Source organism: Rhinichthys klamathensis, unplaced genomic scaffold, assembly GCF_029890125.1.
Source record: "Rhinichthys klamathensis goyatoka isolate OS25496 unplaced genomic scaffold, OSU_Roscu_1.1 h1tg000181l_1, whole genome shotgun sequence".
NCBI lineage: Eukaryota > Metazoa > Chordata > Actinopteri > Cypriniformes > Leuciscidae > Rhinichthys > Rhinichthys klamathensis.
The window spans coordinates 2,782,935-2,801,487 of record NW_026606709.1 but is presented as its reverse complement, the minus strand read 5'-3'; the positions used below and the strand labels follow the sequence as shown (position 1 = coordinate 2,801,487).

Below are 18,553 nucleotides of genomic sequence, written 5' to 3'. Positions count from 1 at the left end.
TTAACCACTTATCCAAAAGTGATCAAGGATCTCGATTGATATCTGAAACTTTGAAGGTTCAAGCCCAAGAAGGTGACCTTCATGAGCCACTAATGTAGGATTTGTAACTAAACTGCAGAGATAAAGTGGTAATTTTTGGGTAGGGATGTCCGATCTAAAGGGACACCTTCCTGTAGAGAAGGGGTGTGCCTTCTCTAACACACTTTCTTGTGAGTTTCTAATCTTGAGGACCTTTATTAGCTGGTTCTACTGGGTTTAATTAGGGTTGCAGCTAAACTCAGGATAGTGGCAGGGTATTTGGCATATTTCTGTAGAGTTTAGCACCAACTCAAATAAAACACACCTAAACCAGCTATTTAAGGTCTTCCGAATTACTAGAAATTTACAGCCGGGTGACTTGGGCTAAGTTCTGCTGGAAAGTGGCAGTGGCAGTGACCCTCCAGAAGCAGGACTGGACACCCCTACTCTTGTACATGTTGTAAAAATGTGCTGCAAGTTGCTTTTTACAAGAAAGCATGTACTAATTGAAGTGTAATGATAAAGAGTCATTTGCTTGGCATAGTTACATGCTGGTTAGTTGATCACTCTCACATAATTCCATTTGTCTTTTGTCTTTCGCAGCCTCTAGACTATGAAAGTGCAATGTTTCACACACTACTGATAAAAGTTGAAAACGAAGACCCTCTGGTTCCTGATGTTGTGTACGGCCACAGCTCTACAGCGACAGTTTACATTACAGTTCTGGATGTGAATGAAGGACCGGTGTTCTTCCCAGATCCTCTGGTTGTCATCAGGAGAGAGAATATTCCCGTAGGGAGCTTTGTGGCCATGCTGAACGCTACTGACCCGGACTACCTACAAAGCCAGAGCATAAGGTTGGTGCTGATGTCATAATTATGACTATGACCCTGTCCCAAATGTGATTCTCTGTCTTTGTTCCTTCAAGTCCACACTTTTGTGTTGGAATGCTGCATAAATTGTATAGCCATCAACTGTGGTGTGTAGCAAAAGGCTGTTGAACTAACATCATTGGCACAAATGGGAAGCTCATGAGCACATTTCTGATTGATATAATTACATATTGGACCAAGTGCACCTTTTCCAGAGCCAATATTGACAAAAAAAAATTTCGTTTATGTTACACTGTTTGTGCTAGACATGGGAAGAATAACTTTTATGAACTCTGAAACAAATTTCACAGACCCCTGCCACTTAGACATGTCTCGGTGTGGTTATTTTTGTCTTACTGTTCTCTGTCCTTATTTCAGTATATTTGCTGTGTTCTCAGAGAACTATTTGACGTGAGCACTTGGCTCTGCACAAGAGAGTTTGACCATCTGGGCAGGCATTCATCTTGCAGCCCAACTACATTATTGACTAAGCACTTGGAGCTGCTACTTCTCAGAGTCTTGACAGATCATTACTTTAATATAGCTTTTTAATTTCCTTGAAACCTCATTACCTTCTCAAAGCATAGGCTAATATTTTAGCCCGGTGTGATAGCTCTTATCTAGTATGGTTGGTCAATTGCTTCTAATCTAAATCTCTTAGAGGATGTACATATGGTTTGTGTTGTCTGTTAGCCTGTGTATTTACAGGATAAGGATTTTAAAATAGTGTCTTATTTAGCAATAAGGCTATGCAAGGTTGTAGCACATGTTATAAAATCAAACAGTAGCTGAAGTGAAGTGCTTGTTTGAACTCATTTTTTCAGTCTTTCTCTATTCCTACCTTGTTCATTCCCTCAACCTTCTTCGCTGTGGATGTGGTGTTACACATTTGCATTTGTAATGTGATCTCAGTGTAAGCTGTGCCACGCTTGTTCAGATCAGGAGAATTTAAACAAACTCCTGTGATTCGCCGTGTCCGTCGAGCGTCTATGAAACTCTCAGAATGAAACCGTGCGTCGCTGTGATCATGTGCTCTGCCATTATTACCACTCTGTCCTGCTAGTTAGAGCGAACCCTCCTCATCACAAACCATATGAGCTCTCTCCCTTCTCTTTCTCATTCTGTCCTCTCCTCATTCTTCGTCTCTTCTATATCTGTCCTCTCACTGCTTGCCTCACCTCTTTTGATCTCCTTTTCCCAGTAAAAGGCTCTTTGAAGTACCATAGCTTTCACCTGAGGCTATAAGTGGCAGGACTAAGTAAGAAAAAAAAGAACACGCTGCAGGAAAATGAAGAGGAAGGACAGAGGGAAAGCTTTAGAGGAGACGACAGAGGGGAAGGCATGTGTAGAAGTTTCTTTTTATGTATTATGTTTGTTAGTTTATACAATCAGGTCCAAAAATCTGAGACTTTGTTCTCTGAAATTCATACTAATTGTTTAAACACATATCTGTGTGTCTGTGTGTGTGTGTGTCTGTCTGTCTGTCTATCCATCCATCCATCCATCCATCATATAATTCTTTCATTCTGTCTATATTTCCATCTATCTATCATTTTTTATGTACTTTTTTCATTTCCTGTAACGGTTCTGATAATATTAGCAGAACCTGCCCCATTGGCCCATAGCTGGGACAACGAGTACAAAAGAAAGTGAAACCCCACTAATCTATCTGTCTACCTGTGTCCCATGGTAGTACTTAGGGACTGCATTATAAAAGATATGCAACCAGGCTCCCTTGATAAAAGAAGAGCATAAAAATTGAGGAATGACTGCAGAATTAGTAGACTTATCAAGAACGACAGATAGTGCAATTGATATTGTGACCCTTATATATAGACCTCTGATTTGAAGCCCGGAGTAACGTGTGCTTTGCTGTGCACATTGCTGTCAAAATATGGAATTTAAAAGCAACTCTGTTGTATTTGTTTCTATTTTATTAGTTTATATTCTAAAAACAGAAATAGAGAAAAAAGGAAACACTATTACCCAGATAGCAATGAGTCGGCGGACCACCGTCGGTTCTCCGGCGGCAGTAGAAGCGTCAGAATGGCGACATCGCAAACACGTTGGACGGCGCACCGCCGGCGGCAGCCGCTTTTTAAAAGCGGCAGCCGCCTTCCTACCGCCTTCGTTAAGCGGCCGGCCCGCGGGCCAACCGCCGTTCCGCCGCGCTTTATATTGAAGGCCGTCCTTCCGCGGCCCGCCGGAGGCAAACGCTATTTTCGAGCGCTCTGCCGCCGCTTATTCTGGCTAGATATATATATATATATTTTATTTATAGCATGCAGTTTATCAAGAATAATGATTGCTCAAACCAGACAAATTTACAATTGGCATTTTTATTCCACGTTTCAAAGTACAGTAACTGTCATTTAAACAAGATGTTTCAGATCACTGAAACATAACAGAAAAATAAATAAATCAATATACTAACATGCAGGTTTCCAATTCAATTTTGGATTCAAAAGGCTGCAATTACAACACTTACAATAAGTTTTCATATAAAAAGGACAGCTCTAGGGTAACAAATTACCAGTAAACATTATGACAAGTAAAGAGGATATTTGATACCAAATAATGTGCAAGATACCAAATAAATAAAAGTATAACTACATTTACAAGCCATTTCTAACAATATGATAAGTGGTAGTAATTTATAGTAAAGCTCTGGAGTAGAATAGGCCATTATAACGGCAATGCTGACCTGTGGCACAAGGATTTACAAGCTTTATTTGAAAAAGAAAAAAAGAAAGTAATTTCCACAGTGAGTGAGTGTAGTCTGACACTTCTGACTTCTTTAGGGGTCTTGATTCTGCTGACTGCAAGATAAAGAAAGGATTCCAGTTGTCAGTGATTCTGGGGTGTCAGTAGTCAGTCTAGTTTTAAGTGGTCGGCTGTGGGTCCCTCTCAGCTGTGCGGCGCCTTTTTCTGCCTTCACGGTCAGATGCTCCTTTCAGGTAACGTGTAACGTTAACCTGGACCGCCTCATCAGTGCATCCTGGGTTGCCGGGTCCTTCCGGATGGCTAATATAGAAAATACAGATCTGTCATTTAATTTGAATTGCATGAGGACAATAGGACATACACATCTACTTAAATAAAAAAAAAATATCCAACTTACTTTGAACAATGGTCTTCAGGAACATGTCTCTAAAACATGCTTTATCCCCTACACCAAGCTGAAAATCCAAAAAAGTGTTACAAATCACATTTCTCTGAAGCTTCTCATAAATAAATAAAAATGTGAAAGGCTAAGGATTCAGACTGTAATATATGCAGTATACAATCTTAAATTGTACTTTATATCTAGGTCTACTACATGTACAGGTAGCCCCAGTGGGAATTAAACCGACAGCCACAGGTGCTGTTTGCAAGTTGTACCTAATTGCTCAGTGCAAGCAAACGTCTTCAACATTGTTTGTTGAACTTGCTTCACCTGCTCTTGAAGTAAGATTTTACAATTCGTATTTTTATATGTAATATTGTAGTGTTTATTATAAATGATTTATCTGTGCACTTCATTATTCTTTTAAAATTAATGTAGCCTTATAATCTTTAATCAAATACGTTACCCTTCCCTCCCCCCTCGAAACGACTTCTCTTCTCTTCCGGTCATGTGCTATGGCGCGAGGGCGTGGCAACTCCCCTCAAACCGTGCTATGAGCAGAGATGGAGAAGAGGAGCGCTAGAGTAAAACCCTGCCCTCCGTTCAATATACCGTTTCATTTTTAAATACGTCACAACACTGGAGAAAAGTCGTTTGTAACTTCCGGTTCATGCCGACTTCAAATAGAAGCAATAGTTTCCAAGACAAAAAAACTTCACAAATAACATCACTTACTTGTACTCAAACTCTTGGCTCTGTGAAGTGGAGTCTGGATTACTGGGGAGAAACCTGGTTGCGAGAAAGAGGAAACAGAAATTTGAAAATCTAACAAATGGTATAGTTTAGTGGCAGGATCACAAATCCAGCATAACAGCAATAGATTTTACATACCAGTTCAGCATTTTCCTGGTTTTCTGGAATCGATGCATCTTTCTAGAGTTTTTTTTCTTGAGACTTCCAAGATTCTAGAGTAGGGAATAATGAATGAAAGAGTCAGTTATCCACAATAAACAGAAAATAAATTACACAGATGAAATACAGGAAAATCAAATACACAAGTCAGACCCATTTACCTGCTCCCTTCATGAACTTAAAATGATGTTTCTCCCAGGTGCTGTGTGGAGGTGTGCAGAGGATGGCTAAATTGTTGCCTTCGTCTTTTTGCTGAGGTTAAATGGGGGCCAATGGCACATGCTCTCGCTGAGCCACTCTTGCGGAACCACTGCAAATGGCAGATCCTCCTCGTTGATAAACTGAACAATGTGAACCATCTAAAATAGAAGAACATTTTGCATAAAGTATACTTTTTGATTAATTTCCAGGCAAAATCAATAACATTAAAATGCTCACCCCTTCAAAAAACGAGTCATTTTCTCAAGTGGATCAACAGAAAACCATGTTCAGACAAACACAATCATATACATATACACACATATATACATATACACACATATATACATATACACACATATATACATATATATATACACACACACATACATCGTTATTTTTGTAAGAAAACACCAAAAGTTAAACTTTCTAGATGTAAAGCTTTCTTTCTAGATGTAAAGCATTGGCGATCTACTGTAGCTAGATACATTTCAACATGTCGAACATGCTTGAATTCAGTGAGTAAAAAAGGCGAAGCAGCATGTGTTAGCTAACACTGTAAGTTAATCTAGACTAGCAGCATGGTTGTCGAATCAAACAAAACATCATTATGTTTAGTTAGAAAACAACACAAGTTATACTGATCAGTCTTTCTTGTTGTAAAGATTTTGCTAACGTTACCATTCCCACGTGGGCGGGAGAATTGTCCTTCAGGATTTGGTTACGTAAGTTAGTTAATTATTCGACTGACCAATACTATCTTAAACCACATACTGTAGTACTCACACTTGCATAAACATACGTAAATATAGTTAAAAGAAGAAAAGAAAAAACTAACGCCAGGAAGAAACTAAGTAACGTTAGCTATGTCAGAAACATGACGAAAACTTTGTAAACAAGGCTAACTTACTAGCTTGACTAGTAAGGCAAGAACATATTTGAAAAAGCTGAACTAAAAATGTAAAAAATGAACATAATATTGCGTTACACAAAAAGGAAAAATGTACTTACTTTAAAGATCGTAGTCAATGACTAGATAGGATATCCTCTCCAAATACTGAAATCGTGTGACGAGTGGCCACTGTTGTGTTGGTAAATCTGCTTCCGTTTTTTAGGTACTGCCCCTCTCGGCCGGTGGAGGTACTTCTCTGTTTGTGCTTTAATACTTTCTTAAACATTTGTACAGATTGCAAAACTCGCAATTGCAAATTAATCCCTTACCTGTAAAAGGTAAAATAAAAATAAAAAAATCGAGCTTGTAAAAAAATGAAAGACATAAACGAAATTTCCTGGGGTGACAGAGAGACTAAATATTTCTAAATATTTCACTTTATCTTTCAGGTCAAAACAGGGATTTTCATGTTTATTATAAATATTAGGCTACCATGGTTGCAAATTAATAAAAAAAATCTAAAGCATACCCAAGCTTTTGGCCAAGTTGCAGATGTCTTTCACTGTTCACTGATTTCAGGCATTGGTGAAAAGTCTAACTTCATCCATTTATTCTGCTAAATTGTTCATACCATGAATGAAATATTTATTTTAAAACCTAATCAGAATCAGAAAGATATTTATTGCCAAGTAAGTTTTACAAAAGGAATTCTTTTTGGACTATTTGTGCATCTCAATTGTGCATAAATCAAAGAAATGTAAAGAATTGTAACCTTAAGTGAATAAAATAATTCTATATATTTTACATAGGCCTATCACTGAATCGCTTCAGAGTTTCAACGTAATTTAAATGTATTTTCCTAAACCTTATCATGGAATCAGACTGAGTCAAATCTGTTATAAACCCTAATGACTTTGGAGCAACAACAATAACAAAATTTGATATAATTCACATAATAATTATAATCGCTTTAAATGTGAAAGTTAAAATGCTGTCAGTTCCACTCATGCCAATGACATGGCTGGTCGATTTCAATGCGGCTTGCCGCCAGCCGGCCGCGGTTCATTTAGACGGCGGCAACCGCCAGAGAGAATGAAGTCGGCGGCCCGGCGGCTGTTCGCCGGCGGCATCTCGCAAGAAATGGGAGTGACGTATTCGGCGGCAAACGTTTCATCTCCGCCAGCGGGGCGCACCTATAGCCGACAGTTTGGGGCCGGCGGCAAAAAGAAGCCGTGCCGATATTTTTTGCTATCTGGGTACCGGTCGGTCTTGTTTGGTGTCTGATTCTTTTTTCTTTTTAATGTATACTCTAATTTTGTTGAATAGTGTACTTTTTTTAACTGAAAGAATTGTCATTGATTTTTTCATACAAACATTTCTCTAGATTTATCATAAAAAGCTTGTACAGAAACCATAATTCACAAGGACGCTTTTCACGTTCTGCCAGTTTTATCTCTCTATTGATGAAAGATAAAAGGAAAATGGTGTAGAGGGATTCAGTAGAATTATTTATTAGAGATAGAGTTTGTTTGTTTGCTATTTATCGATGCAATCTGATGAATTACAGAAAATGTCCCTGTTCTAAGAAGAGTCTGATTGTTTAGGCTCTAACAGCGATCCATACATTTAGCTTCATTTTTTATGAAATAAAACCTGCCACACTTCGAACCATTGTGTTTTCAACGGCACCATGTTGCAGACATGTTTGAAGCTCTCATTTGAACTCTAATCAGTCTTTATCTGAAGTACCTCTGAGTGCTTCTCTAAATTAGTAATTCAGAGGAGCATGTCAGACATGGTTAAGATTTTGGGATCTCTGATGTGTTTGCTCAAAGGTTTTACAGAGTTTTTTTCCATCCCAATCCGTTTATTTAGCTCTGTCAGGCTTGTCTGGATAAGGTGAGCTGTGCATCATTGCTAGCCTGAGGGAAATCACAAACACAGACACTATTAGAATTATGGGAAGGCTCGTTGGGTGCATTCTCCCTCACCGCCAAAGGTCATTAGGAGTGATGCTGAGAATTACACTGGCTAGAATTTGTGAAATAGATGCGATTCTATTTACATTAGCTTATAGAAGTTCTGTTATTGGTACAGTTTTTGTACTTCTGCCGCAAGCAACGCCAGTGACTCAACTCAACGGAACACACAATTCAGTTCGGCAACGCATGACGTCACGCGTTCAAAGTAAATGAGAAGCGTTAACACCAGCATTATTTGCATAGTGCATGAACATTATATCAAACACTTCTCAAACTTATGTTTTAATTTTATTGAGGAACATTATATTGCGATAATTATCAGTATCGTTGTATTGCCTAGTCCTATCTGAACATGGTCATATTGTCCACACAGGGAGACTGAAGCCTGCTGTAGCGGTCGCTCTACTGCTGAGTACCATCCACATCCAAAATGTAGTGCTTTCCCCAAGATCAGTGCATAAATCCCAGTCCAACTCTGCTTCAAAGCTGTCTTTGAGTTTATCTCGCTCCAAAAAAAAAGTGTTCAGAACAGCTCTGTATACATAATTCAAAATTTTGTTCCTCCCTTTGGCTGTGCTACAGTTTAAAGCTCTGAGAAAAGGAAATGAGAGACACGGAGAAGATGGCTGGAGCTTGCTTGTGTAGGGAATTTTCTCACATCTCCTTATTTGCCGCATATAGTCAAGATCAAGAGTGAACATTCCAGAAGACACTTATTATTTACACATTCTAAAGCGACCAGGAATTTGCCACGTTGTTGTAGATGTTAGATTGCTTTTTCAATTTAAACTTTTTTATTTTTTTTTGATAGAATATAACTTTATAATTTGGGGTTTTTAATACACTACCTGTCGAAAGTTTCAAATGCACTCACTTTTCCAGTTAATACCTTAGATTACTTTGAAATTAAAAATCACATTAAATAAAAAATGAATAGAACAAATAGAAATTAGAGATTAAACAATTAATTATCAATCGTTGTGTTAAACAAAAAAAAATCTAAATGAATAACATCAAGCCTAAATTTGTCTTTTACGCTGCGAACAGCATTTCATGTTGATGTTAACTCATTGTGTGTTAATTTAACTCTTTCCCCACCAGCGTTTAAAAAAAAATCTCCACCAGCTCCAGCATTTTGTAAAATTTTCACAAAACTTTCATGGCCCCCAGAATATTTTGTTCTTTGAATATCCGAACATGCAATTTATCAAAAGAAAGAACAGAGACTGCTTTAAAAAAATTTAAAAAAGTAATATGCATTCTGTTTTATCTACAGTTGAATCTGTAGTTGAATCTACAGAATGCACATTTCTTTATGTAATGTCAGAATTAAGTAGTGTCCTGTAAATGTAAATGTATTCTTTTGTACTTTCTGTATGTATTTGTGTGAAAAGCCCATCTGGGGACGGACATTGCAAATTAGCCTTGGCTATAAATGTTGTAGTGTGGTGGATGTTGATTGTTCCCACTTGTCCCTATCAAATAAATAAAAAATAAATAAAATTGGTAAATAAAAAAAAAGCAACATTTTGAACTAAGCGTTGAACAAACAGTTTTGATTTATATGCTATAATGTTTGATGATTATGTTATTTTACATGTGCATAAGCTATGGTTCTATTGCTTGTTTCTGCTGCTTCTTCACCTGTGTTTTGACCCGGAGATTCTTTATTCTTTTAGAAGATGTGTAATAGCGCCCCCTACCATATAACGGTGAAACATGGATTGCCGGCCACCGTAGTTGTATCATACTGTAAATTACAGAAAATTCCGTCAATGGCAGGGAAAGAGCTAATAAAAAACGAAATGTTCTTTAGGTGTTCCCCAGCTTACTTAATTCAAGATCTGCTGTATGAACAAATATATTTAATGCATGTTCATTTCTCATTCTAATAACTGCATAATTCCTCATCTAACAGTAGTATCAAATATCTGTTCATGTTTTAAAGCAGATTTGAGCTGTTTGTGTGCATTTATTGCTCCTTATGTGCGTTAGAGTCTTTGTAAGATGAAAAAAAAAAGTTAATAGATGCATCTTTGTCAGTAGTGAAAGCTGTTCAGTGATTCCATTGTTTTGGACACAGCTGCAGTCTATTGAGACGCTGTATCATCTGTGCTGTTCTAGTGAAACACTATCACACCTGCGCTACCACACACTTGATATTTAACAAATGCTCATTTATATATCGCAGCCAATATGCTGGGTGATATTTAAAGTTACTTCATAAAATTTCTCACTTTGTTTATCAATGTTAAGTTGTTACTTACATTGTTGTTCACATTGTGTATTACGCATCTGCTGGTGCAGTCTGGAAAGGTTGTAGTGATAGTGACAGTTAATGAGATGCAGAACATGCTGGAATATGTTGCTCTCCAGACAGGATCTGACCAAACTACTTTCTCGTTTGTGGGTTCTGTTTCCTGCGCACCCTTCTCTCATTAGTATGTGTTGGAACTGCAGTACTCAGCAAGGGCTGAAAGATGACAGACCGTGTCTAGATGACAGGCCAGTTTTCCTCTCATTAAAGCAGAAGATCTCAACCTTCATAATTCCAAGGTCTATTGTCAAAGGTCACCCTACACAGGCTATTATTTTCTATTTATGTATTTCTTGTTTTCAAACCTTTTTTAACTGAAATTAGATGTATAAACTAAAATAATTGTGATTCATCTTAAAAATTATTGTTATTGTAATCATGTTAATGTTTGTTGTTCTTTTTTTTTTTAAAGACAAAATTAGTTGTTTTAATGTGGAATTTGTTATCCTGGACATTCACTGTAAACTCACTACTCGTTTTGCTTAGCTAGATTAAAACTTATTAAAGGAAACATAAAATGGTAAAATATCTCTGGAGAATGGAAATAAAAACTAAATTGGCCAATATGTTTTAGATCCACTGACATTTATTGGCAGGACAAATAACAAATTTGTCAATTTAGTGTGCCAAGGTTCTATGTTGGCAAAAAATGTTAGTAGTTGATAGTTACCATTTTTAATGAATTATTTTAATATAATTTTAAGACATCTTGCTGCCCTATAGTTTGTGTAAATGTATTTGGGTTTTACATGGTATTCCAGTGACATAAAAACACATTTACATGCAAAAGGTTTTCAGAATTGCACTTTTGACTTTTCCTGAAGTACATTATGTGGGTTTGTATATATTAATTGTCTCTTTGTGTATATGTGGGCGAACCATTAATTAATCACCAGTTTTAAATGAACTCTTTTGCAGAGTTAAGTTTAAGTTTGCTGTAATTTCTAAGCGTTGATTAATCACCGGTAATTGTAAATGTGTGCATTGTGTTTATTTGAAGGTCTCTCTGTCCCTATTCAACAATGCAATACTGTAGTTTGGCTGTCTGTTTTAATTAACAACACTGCAGCCTTCGCATCTTGGGAAACTCTTACCGACCACAGCGACCCCTTATTCTATTCTTGAGTTCCTGGAACTTAAAGATTGTCATAAAAAAAAAAAAAATTTAAACAAGCATGTGGCATTCTGAATAGTCTCTTCTGAGCTGCGTTGAGTTAGGTGAGGGAAGAGTTCGCTTCATGTCAGGTCTCACTTACTCTGCAGTGGTTGCTTAAAAGAATAACTGCACTCTGAAAAACTGAATTAATAGTGATACATTTGGAGACTCCTGGCCTCTGTGATTCCTTTCTTTACAGAGTTAACCAGTTCAGCTCACAGAATCAAGATACGGATGGTTTTCCTCATTAGTTCCACAGTGTCAGCTATAATTCCAAGCATGTTTCTTATCTTATTTACTCGTGCAGGGCCGGGCAACGTCCTTGTGGTCATTGTTTACACTTTATTGCATGCTTGCATTGCAATTAACAATTGTTAGATAATATTAAAAAAAACCTAATTAAACACCATGTTACTTGGTTTATTCACTAGCGTTCAAAGGTTTGGGGGTCAGGACGACTTTTTAAATGTTTTTGAAAGAAGTCTCTTATTACGAAGGCTGCATTTATTTGATAAAAAATACAGTAAAACAGTCATATTTTAATTTAAAATGAACAATTTGATACTTGTTTTCTATTTTATTTTTATTTCAATGTGTAATGTATTCATGTGATGACAAAGCTGAATTTTCAGCATCATTACTTCAGTCTTTAGTGTCACATGATCCTTCAGAAATCAGTCGAATATGCTGAGTTGCTGCTCAAGAAACTTTTCTTAATATTATCATTGTTGAAAACAGTTGTACTGCTTAATATTTTTGTGGAAACCATGAATTTTTTTCAAGGGTTCTTAACCAGAAGTTCAAAAGAACCGCATTTATTTGAAATAGAAATCTGTAGTAACATTATAAATGTCTTTACTGACACTTTAAAACAATTTAATGCATCCTTGACTGACCCTAAACATTTGAATAAACTGTATACATACATACATATATCAGGTGCAGAATAGAGTACCCATGTAATGTTCTTTCAGCCAATAGAATGACTTTGGGGGTCCAAGAGGAATAGGATTCTGGGAGGGAAAGAATCTTGCACGACCCTGATTGTGTGCCACAGGATGCCATTTGGCTCATTTTCATGTAAATTCATAAAATATAGGCCTGTCCTACGGAAATAGATTGCAACAAAACTGTGTGATCTCTATTTCCTCTTGACATTAATAATGAGCAAGGTGGCATTAGTCTGGGAAACAGTTGTGAGAGACAGCCATTATGTGGTTAAATAATTAAAACTATCCAAAAGGTGCCAACAGGAAAGATTGTGAGTGGCAAGGCCTCTCTGAAGCATGGATAAATTGCTTTTCTCTGACTTAATTACAGGGTTATGATTTTCAACCGATGCAAAGAGCTGCTTTTTGTGTCTTATTATGATAATAAATTAGATTTTATGTATTGCATTGCTGATGCATGATAATTTATGGAAATGAAGCTGAAGTAGTGGTTTCTGTTAGCTCAGTTATGCGGTTTAGTTCTCAGGCGGTGAGCTCTTTGCACAAGGCAAAAAAAGTGTGAAAGAGATGGAGGATGGGTCTATAAGTGTGTGTGGTGTGTCTGCACGCTTGACTGGTGATACCACACCAAGAGCTTTGATGATTCTCAGAGTCTTTGCTTAAGCTTACAGTAATCAAGTGAACGTTCATCTGAACACATGCTCCAGAATCCTCAGTGGCTGAATAAACTTTGCACAGCTTGGCACATCTTTGCTTATGGGAGTCTCCATTTGAAACGGCATTGTTCTGAGAGGTCCAAGCATTGCGTCATGTAAGCTAAATTGCCTCCTCCTTACCAGTGGGTACTCAGGCAGGTTCCACTGTATGTTGACATATCAAACTGAAATTATGATTTTATAACAATCATAATATATGGTATAAATTCACACAATATACAATCATATTTGTATTCATTATTATTCAGCCTTATGTTTTTCGTCATAATGTCTGGTCTTTATTTTATATAACATTTAGTAACACTTTTTAATAGCTATGAAATAACAACATGCTATAGCAATACTTTTACATCATTTATCGATCTTGGTTAATGGTGTTAATTTCTTTATACTACTTTTTGCCTATCACATCAGTCGTTCTACATGATTACATGCACACCAATATACTGATACAAAATCAGTTTATTGAAATAACCTGATTTAGCAGTTTACAAGTAAATCAAAAAGCTGGCAATGCAAGTCAACAGCATTTACTAGACTTTATTATAGATAGATAGATAGATAGATAGATAGATAGATAGATAGATAGATAGATAGATAGATAGATAGATAGATAGATAGATAGATAGATAGATAGATAGATAGATAGATAGCATTATTTTACTTCAATAGTTTTTGTTTGTTTGTTTGTTTGTTTGTTTGTTTTTTGTAGTATAAATGTAGTTTAATTACTTTAAAATATGAGTAACTAATAACTTGACAAGCAACATTTTCGAAGTAGCTTCCCCAACCTTGGAGAGTGTATGTGTGTTTGTATACTGAACCTGTGAAGGCTGTCAGAGGGTTAAGCAACGGAGTGAGATGAATGGATGGCGAGCGGCACTGTGAACTTTAACGAGGAGTTAATGGACAGGCTGGCAGAACGGACTGCACCCACAGAAGGGGTCTGATTCCCTCTGAGTCTGACCATGGCTGATTGATGGGCCGTCTCCCCCTGTTTATATTTCCCTGCCTTCCTGTCACATTTATTTCCTTTGTACAGCTCTTTCTGCCAATATGGAACCGAAATATCTGCAGGGGTGACAACGGCAATTTGTCCCAGACATCAGGGCGAAGGGAGAGTTTATGGCGCAGCTGTTTTCGTCAACCTCTGCATCTTTGTGCGCGGATCTGATCTGGGTTCCGGTGGATGGACATAGACAGTTAAGCCATGTGACTGAATCCCACAGAGAGATTAACTTAGAACGAGAATGATGCTGAGTTTGGGAAAGGTGATTTTTGCTCAGAAAATGGTCCAAAGCAGTTCCGAACGACACTGCCATTGAATTACAATGGCTAAAAGTAATATCCTAATGGGTGCATCCATCCTATTTTACAAACACAGGGCCGTCAGAGCATTAGTATAAGTGTGCCACTTGCTTGTCTCTGCAGATATGTGTTTGCTGATAAAGAGGTCTGTTTTTTGGGCCATAGCATGCAATAAAGCTCAACACAGAACATTAAAAATTAAAACGCATATTAAAGAGGACCTATTATGCTTCCTTTTTTTTTTTTTTTACATTTTCAACTTTGTTCAGTGTGTAATGTTGCAGTTTTAGCATGAAAAAGGAGTTATTCTCTTTATCAGTAAGCAGTGTTTCTAAACTCCCTGGAACTTACACGTCTCAACATTCCTCATTTAAATATTTCTCGTCCAAAGCATATGCAAAAAAGGGACATGGCCTGACTGAGTTGTAGTAGTGTGTTGTTTCTGAAACAAGCTCAAAGCAGTTGACCAATCTTAACCCAGCCAACCAATCAGAGCACATTCTGCTTTTTTTTTTTGAAGGAGGGGCTTGGCTGGGAAAAGAGGTTCTGCAACAATGTAAAATATGTGATAAGTAATGTTTTTTGAACATTTAAACATTGGAACCTATTCTAGTAGACCCGAAAAGAGGGCATAATATGGCTTCTTTAATACTGGGACAAAAAGGGTTTCACATCAAGTGTAAATTATTAGCACAACAAAAGAATGTGTGTATGAACTCCAAAATATTGTACTGCAACGATATCTACGGTACACATATATTGGGAGGCTAGGTCATTTTTTTCCAATGCTTTGCTGCTGATTAATTTAAATTCAGTTCACTTTATACATGTCAGAGTATGCTTACAGTATATTAGTATATATTGTTTATATAAATAATAATTATGTTAAATAATAATTATTGTTATTATTTTAAAATATTTATTTTATATATAAATATATATATATGCCTTGCCTTGCCTATTTTATATAATATATATATATCTTCTAGTTGCCACACAAATAGATTAATTCTAGTTATATGATTTATTCCACTTTATTCATTCTAAATAACTTTGCAACTACTACATGTCAACTAACTCTCATTAGAGTATTAGACTGACTAACATCTGACTAACACTTTATTTTGATACTCCCCCAACAGACATTCTTATGTCTGTAAGTAGCTTTGCATCCACATGTCAACCTGAACCCTAACACCTAACCCGAACAGTCTACTAACTATGGAACCGTGTTTCCACCAAAGTAATTGCGACTTTGTATCTTACATTTCTGGAGCTTAAATCTCTCAATTCTGACATTTTTTCTCAAAATTGCAAGTTTAAATCTCGCAATTCTGACTTTATAGCATGCAATTGCGGGTTTATTTCTTGCAGTTAAAGTGTGCCGTCGAAATAGTGTAACTGATGATTTTATTGTATTAATCGGTTTTTTTGTAAACTACATTTTTTTTGCAATTGATGCTGTTAATGGCACAGGTGTTTTACACATACAAAATACACCTTTCGTTATTTGCATCTTGCAGAAATTGTATATCAAGCCACAGGCCAACGTGTGAGGCAGCATAGATTTCTCCTCACGTAGATCCTTTCCGTGAGCACAAACAGGGATAAAAGGATCAGAATTTATGTACAGAGAGCCCAGAACGGCCCTCCTGCAGCAGAGAAGCCCCTGTTCTTTATTAGAAGGTAATGTGGAGAAAAGCCCCTCTGGCCTCCGCCCCCACGCAGTGATACAGGAGCATAAATATGCACCGCACCCCAGGCCCTCTCCAGGCCTGATACATCATGAAAGGGTGTTGTAAGGAGTAAAAAGTAAAAGGTGTCTCAAGGAGTGCCATTTCTTACATTTTAGATTGGGTGAAGAATATCTTTGTTTTCTTCTTTTTCTTCTTTGGTTGGAGGTGGAGGTTTAAGGCTACTTCTCTACAATGCCCTAACCCTGGTGAAGTGAGTTTGTGTGTATTTGTGAGCAGTTGCTATTGTGCGATTGTGGCTGAAATCTAGGTTTTATTTAAACCAAATATGCAAACGTTTTATATATGAATTTACATAGTACAATGTTTTTAGAAGAGATAGTAAGAATATGATTGTTTCATATAATATTCTTTAGATTTTTCTTCTAAAAGCTTTGTACATTAGTCATTGTTAATATTTTGCAGTGTTATATTTTTCCTCTTCATGGATTTGTCAACAGTATGTTTTAATTAAAAGCATTCAATTATTGCAGGGCTTTTTAGTCAACCGAATTCCTTTGATGTAAAATATAAATTTTAAGTATACCCCTGAGATTCACTTGAAAAAGAAAACTCTGTCATTATTTACTCCCTTGATTTGGTTTGGAACTAAAATGTATTTTTGTTGATTCGAAATTACACGCATGCCATTTACAGAGCCGGACAGTAACGGAGTACATTTACTTGAGTACAGTACTTAAGTACAATTTTGAGGGATCTGTACTTTACTCGAGTATCATTTTTGGGGAGTACTCATGACTTTACTCAAGTACATTTGAGAGGCAAATATTGTACTCTTTACTCCGCTACATTTCTATCCATAACTGTGAGTACCCGTTACTACTTCAAAAAAAAAAAAGGAAAAAAGAAAGATCTCGGACACCCTCAATTTGTTGTTTCCCTCTCAAACGTGATTGGATTGTGCAGGCTTTCCGCCAAAGTCAACTCCATGGTCAGATTTTGGGGGCTTTTACACTGGGCTCGTTTGCTGCGGTCCGAGCCCGAGCGCGTTTGTTCCCGGCGCCCCCCGCAGCGTTGGTCTGGTTTCACACTCAACTTGATTCTATCGAACCCTGGTGCGTTTGCGTGCATATTACGTCATTGCAAACGTGCACGGTGCATGATAGAAAACAGAACGCGGGTCAATATCGTTTTTTCTGAAACTTTTTAGTTGGATATTCGTCTAATGTTTTATAACGTTCAGAGAACTGAACTGAATTTAAAAGTAACATTCCTATGTTTGAAGAATGGAATATTACCATAAAGTTTGCATAAACAAGAAAAAAAAATTGTTTTTAAAATTTTAAAAACTGGAGGATTTGAACAGTCTGAGAATATTGTGAAATAACATTTTCATAACTTAATAAGAACATTAGCAAAATGCTCTTAGAACATATTTTTGTTAGATGACATGCTGGCAAATTACTTTTCTTGAATAATTTCCTTTGCGAGGAAGAAGGTACACAACTTTGCTCAAAAGGACGAGGATTTTGTGGTATCCTTCCTAGTTTTTATCATTTGTGTCATAGTGATAATGTGTGGAAATGAAAACACCTACATCAGCCGAAGCTTTGATTACATGTGAAAGGTCTTTGACAGCTTATTTGTGGTCATTAGCACGTATCGTTATAGATAACATGTTAATTTGCATAATGTGTTTTTAATGGCACGCTAATGACATTGAGAGGAGGCTAATTGAGTGAAGCACTGTGTGTGTATCAGAAAAAAAAAGAGTTTTCTTACAATATAATACTTATGAATAAGTGTCTAGGCCACACCCCCTTTGCAAACTTTCAGGCTGTCTGATTAATGGCAGTGTAAAAGGTCTTAGAAATAGATTCCAGAAATGAAATATCCATTTGTTTTGTGTCAATATGAATTGCCAGTTCATGCAAGTCGCTCAGAGTGTGCTGTCGAAACGAAATGAAGGGTTGTCAGAGCCGTGATGCTGCACAGCTGACAGCACCAAAAAAAAAGTAAATGGCCTTGACTTATTTTCTGTGGGTTTGCATGTGTTTATGTGATGATTTTTTTATTATTATTATGTACAAGAAAATGTCACACTATTCAGATTTTTGCATTTGTGAACTTGCATGTGTCTTTGTATTCTTTTCAGTTACAGACATTTTTTTGTATTATGATATACACCATAATGTCACACTATTCTGATGTTTGCACTTGGCGTACAAAGCTGCTCCCTTATCCAGTGGCTCAAAGCTATTGACTGCATTTTCAGCCTTTGTGACACACTCCAGGCCAGAAAAAAATGTCTCTAACAAATGCCAGCTGATTTTACAGGAGAATTACAAACTATCCACTTGCGCATCTGAGTCAGGATGTAAGGTATTTGTACCCAGAGCAGCGTGATGGTAATCTCACGCTAGCTTGTTTCC

General features: G+C 36.9%; 1 protein-coding gene and 1 long non-coding RNA gene across 2 annotated transcripts in view; one reads left to right on the top strand and one right to left on the bottom strand.

The window, feature by feature from the left end:
• cdh13 (cadherin 13, H-cadherin (heart)) overlaps window positions 1–18,553 on the top strand; it is a 430,791-nt gene that overhangs the window by 367,365 nt on the left and 44,873 nt on the right. Inside the window, exon 10 of the mRNA XM_056261289.1 lies at window positions 622–875. Coding sequence (XP_056117264.1) covers window positions 622–875 — 254 coding nt within the window. The remainder of the gene's footprint in view (window positions 1–621; window positions 876–18,553) is intronic.
• LOC130094818 (uncharacterized) lies at window positions 4,666–5,249 on the bottom strand. The gene is made up of 3 exons (XR_008808007.1): window positions 5,070–5,249; window positions 4,888–4,961; window positions 4,666–4,785 (listed from the first exon to the last, which is right to left on the bottom strand). It is a non-coding gene; the product is annotated as an uncharacterized LOC130094818 (long non-coding RNA).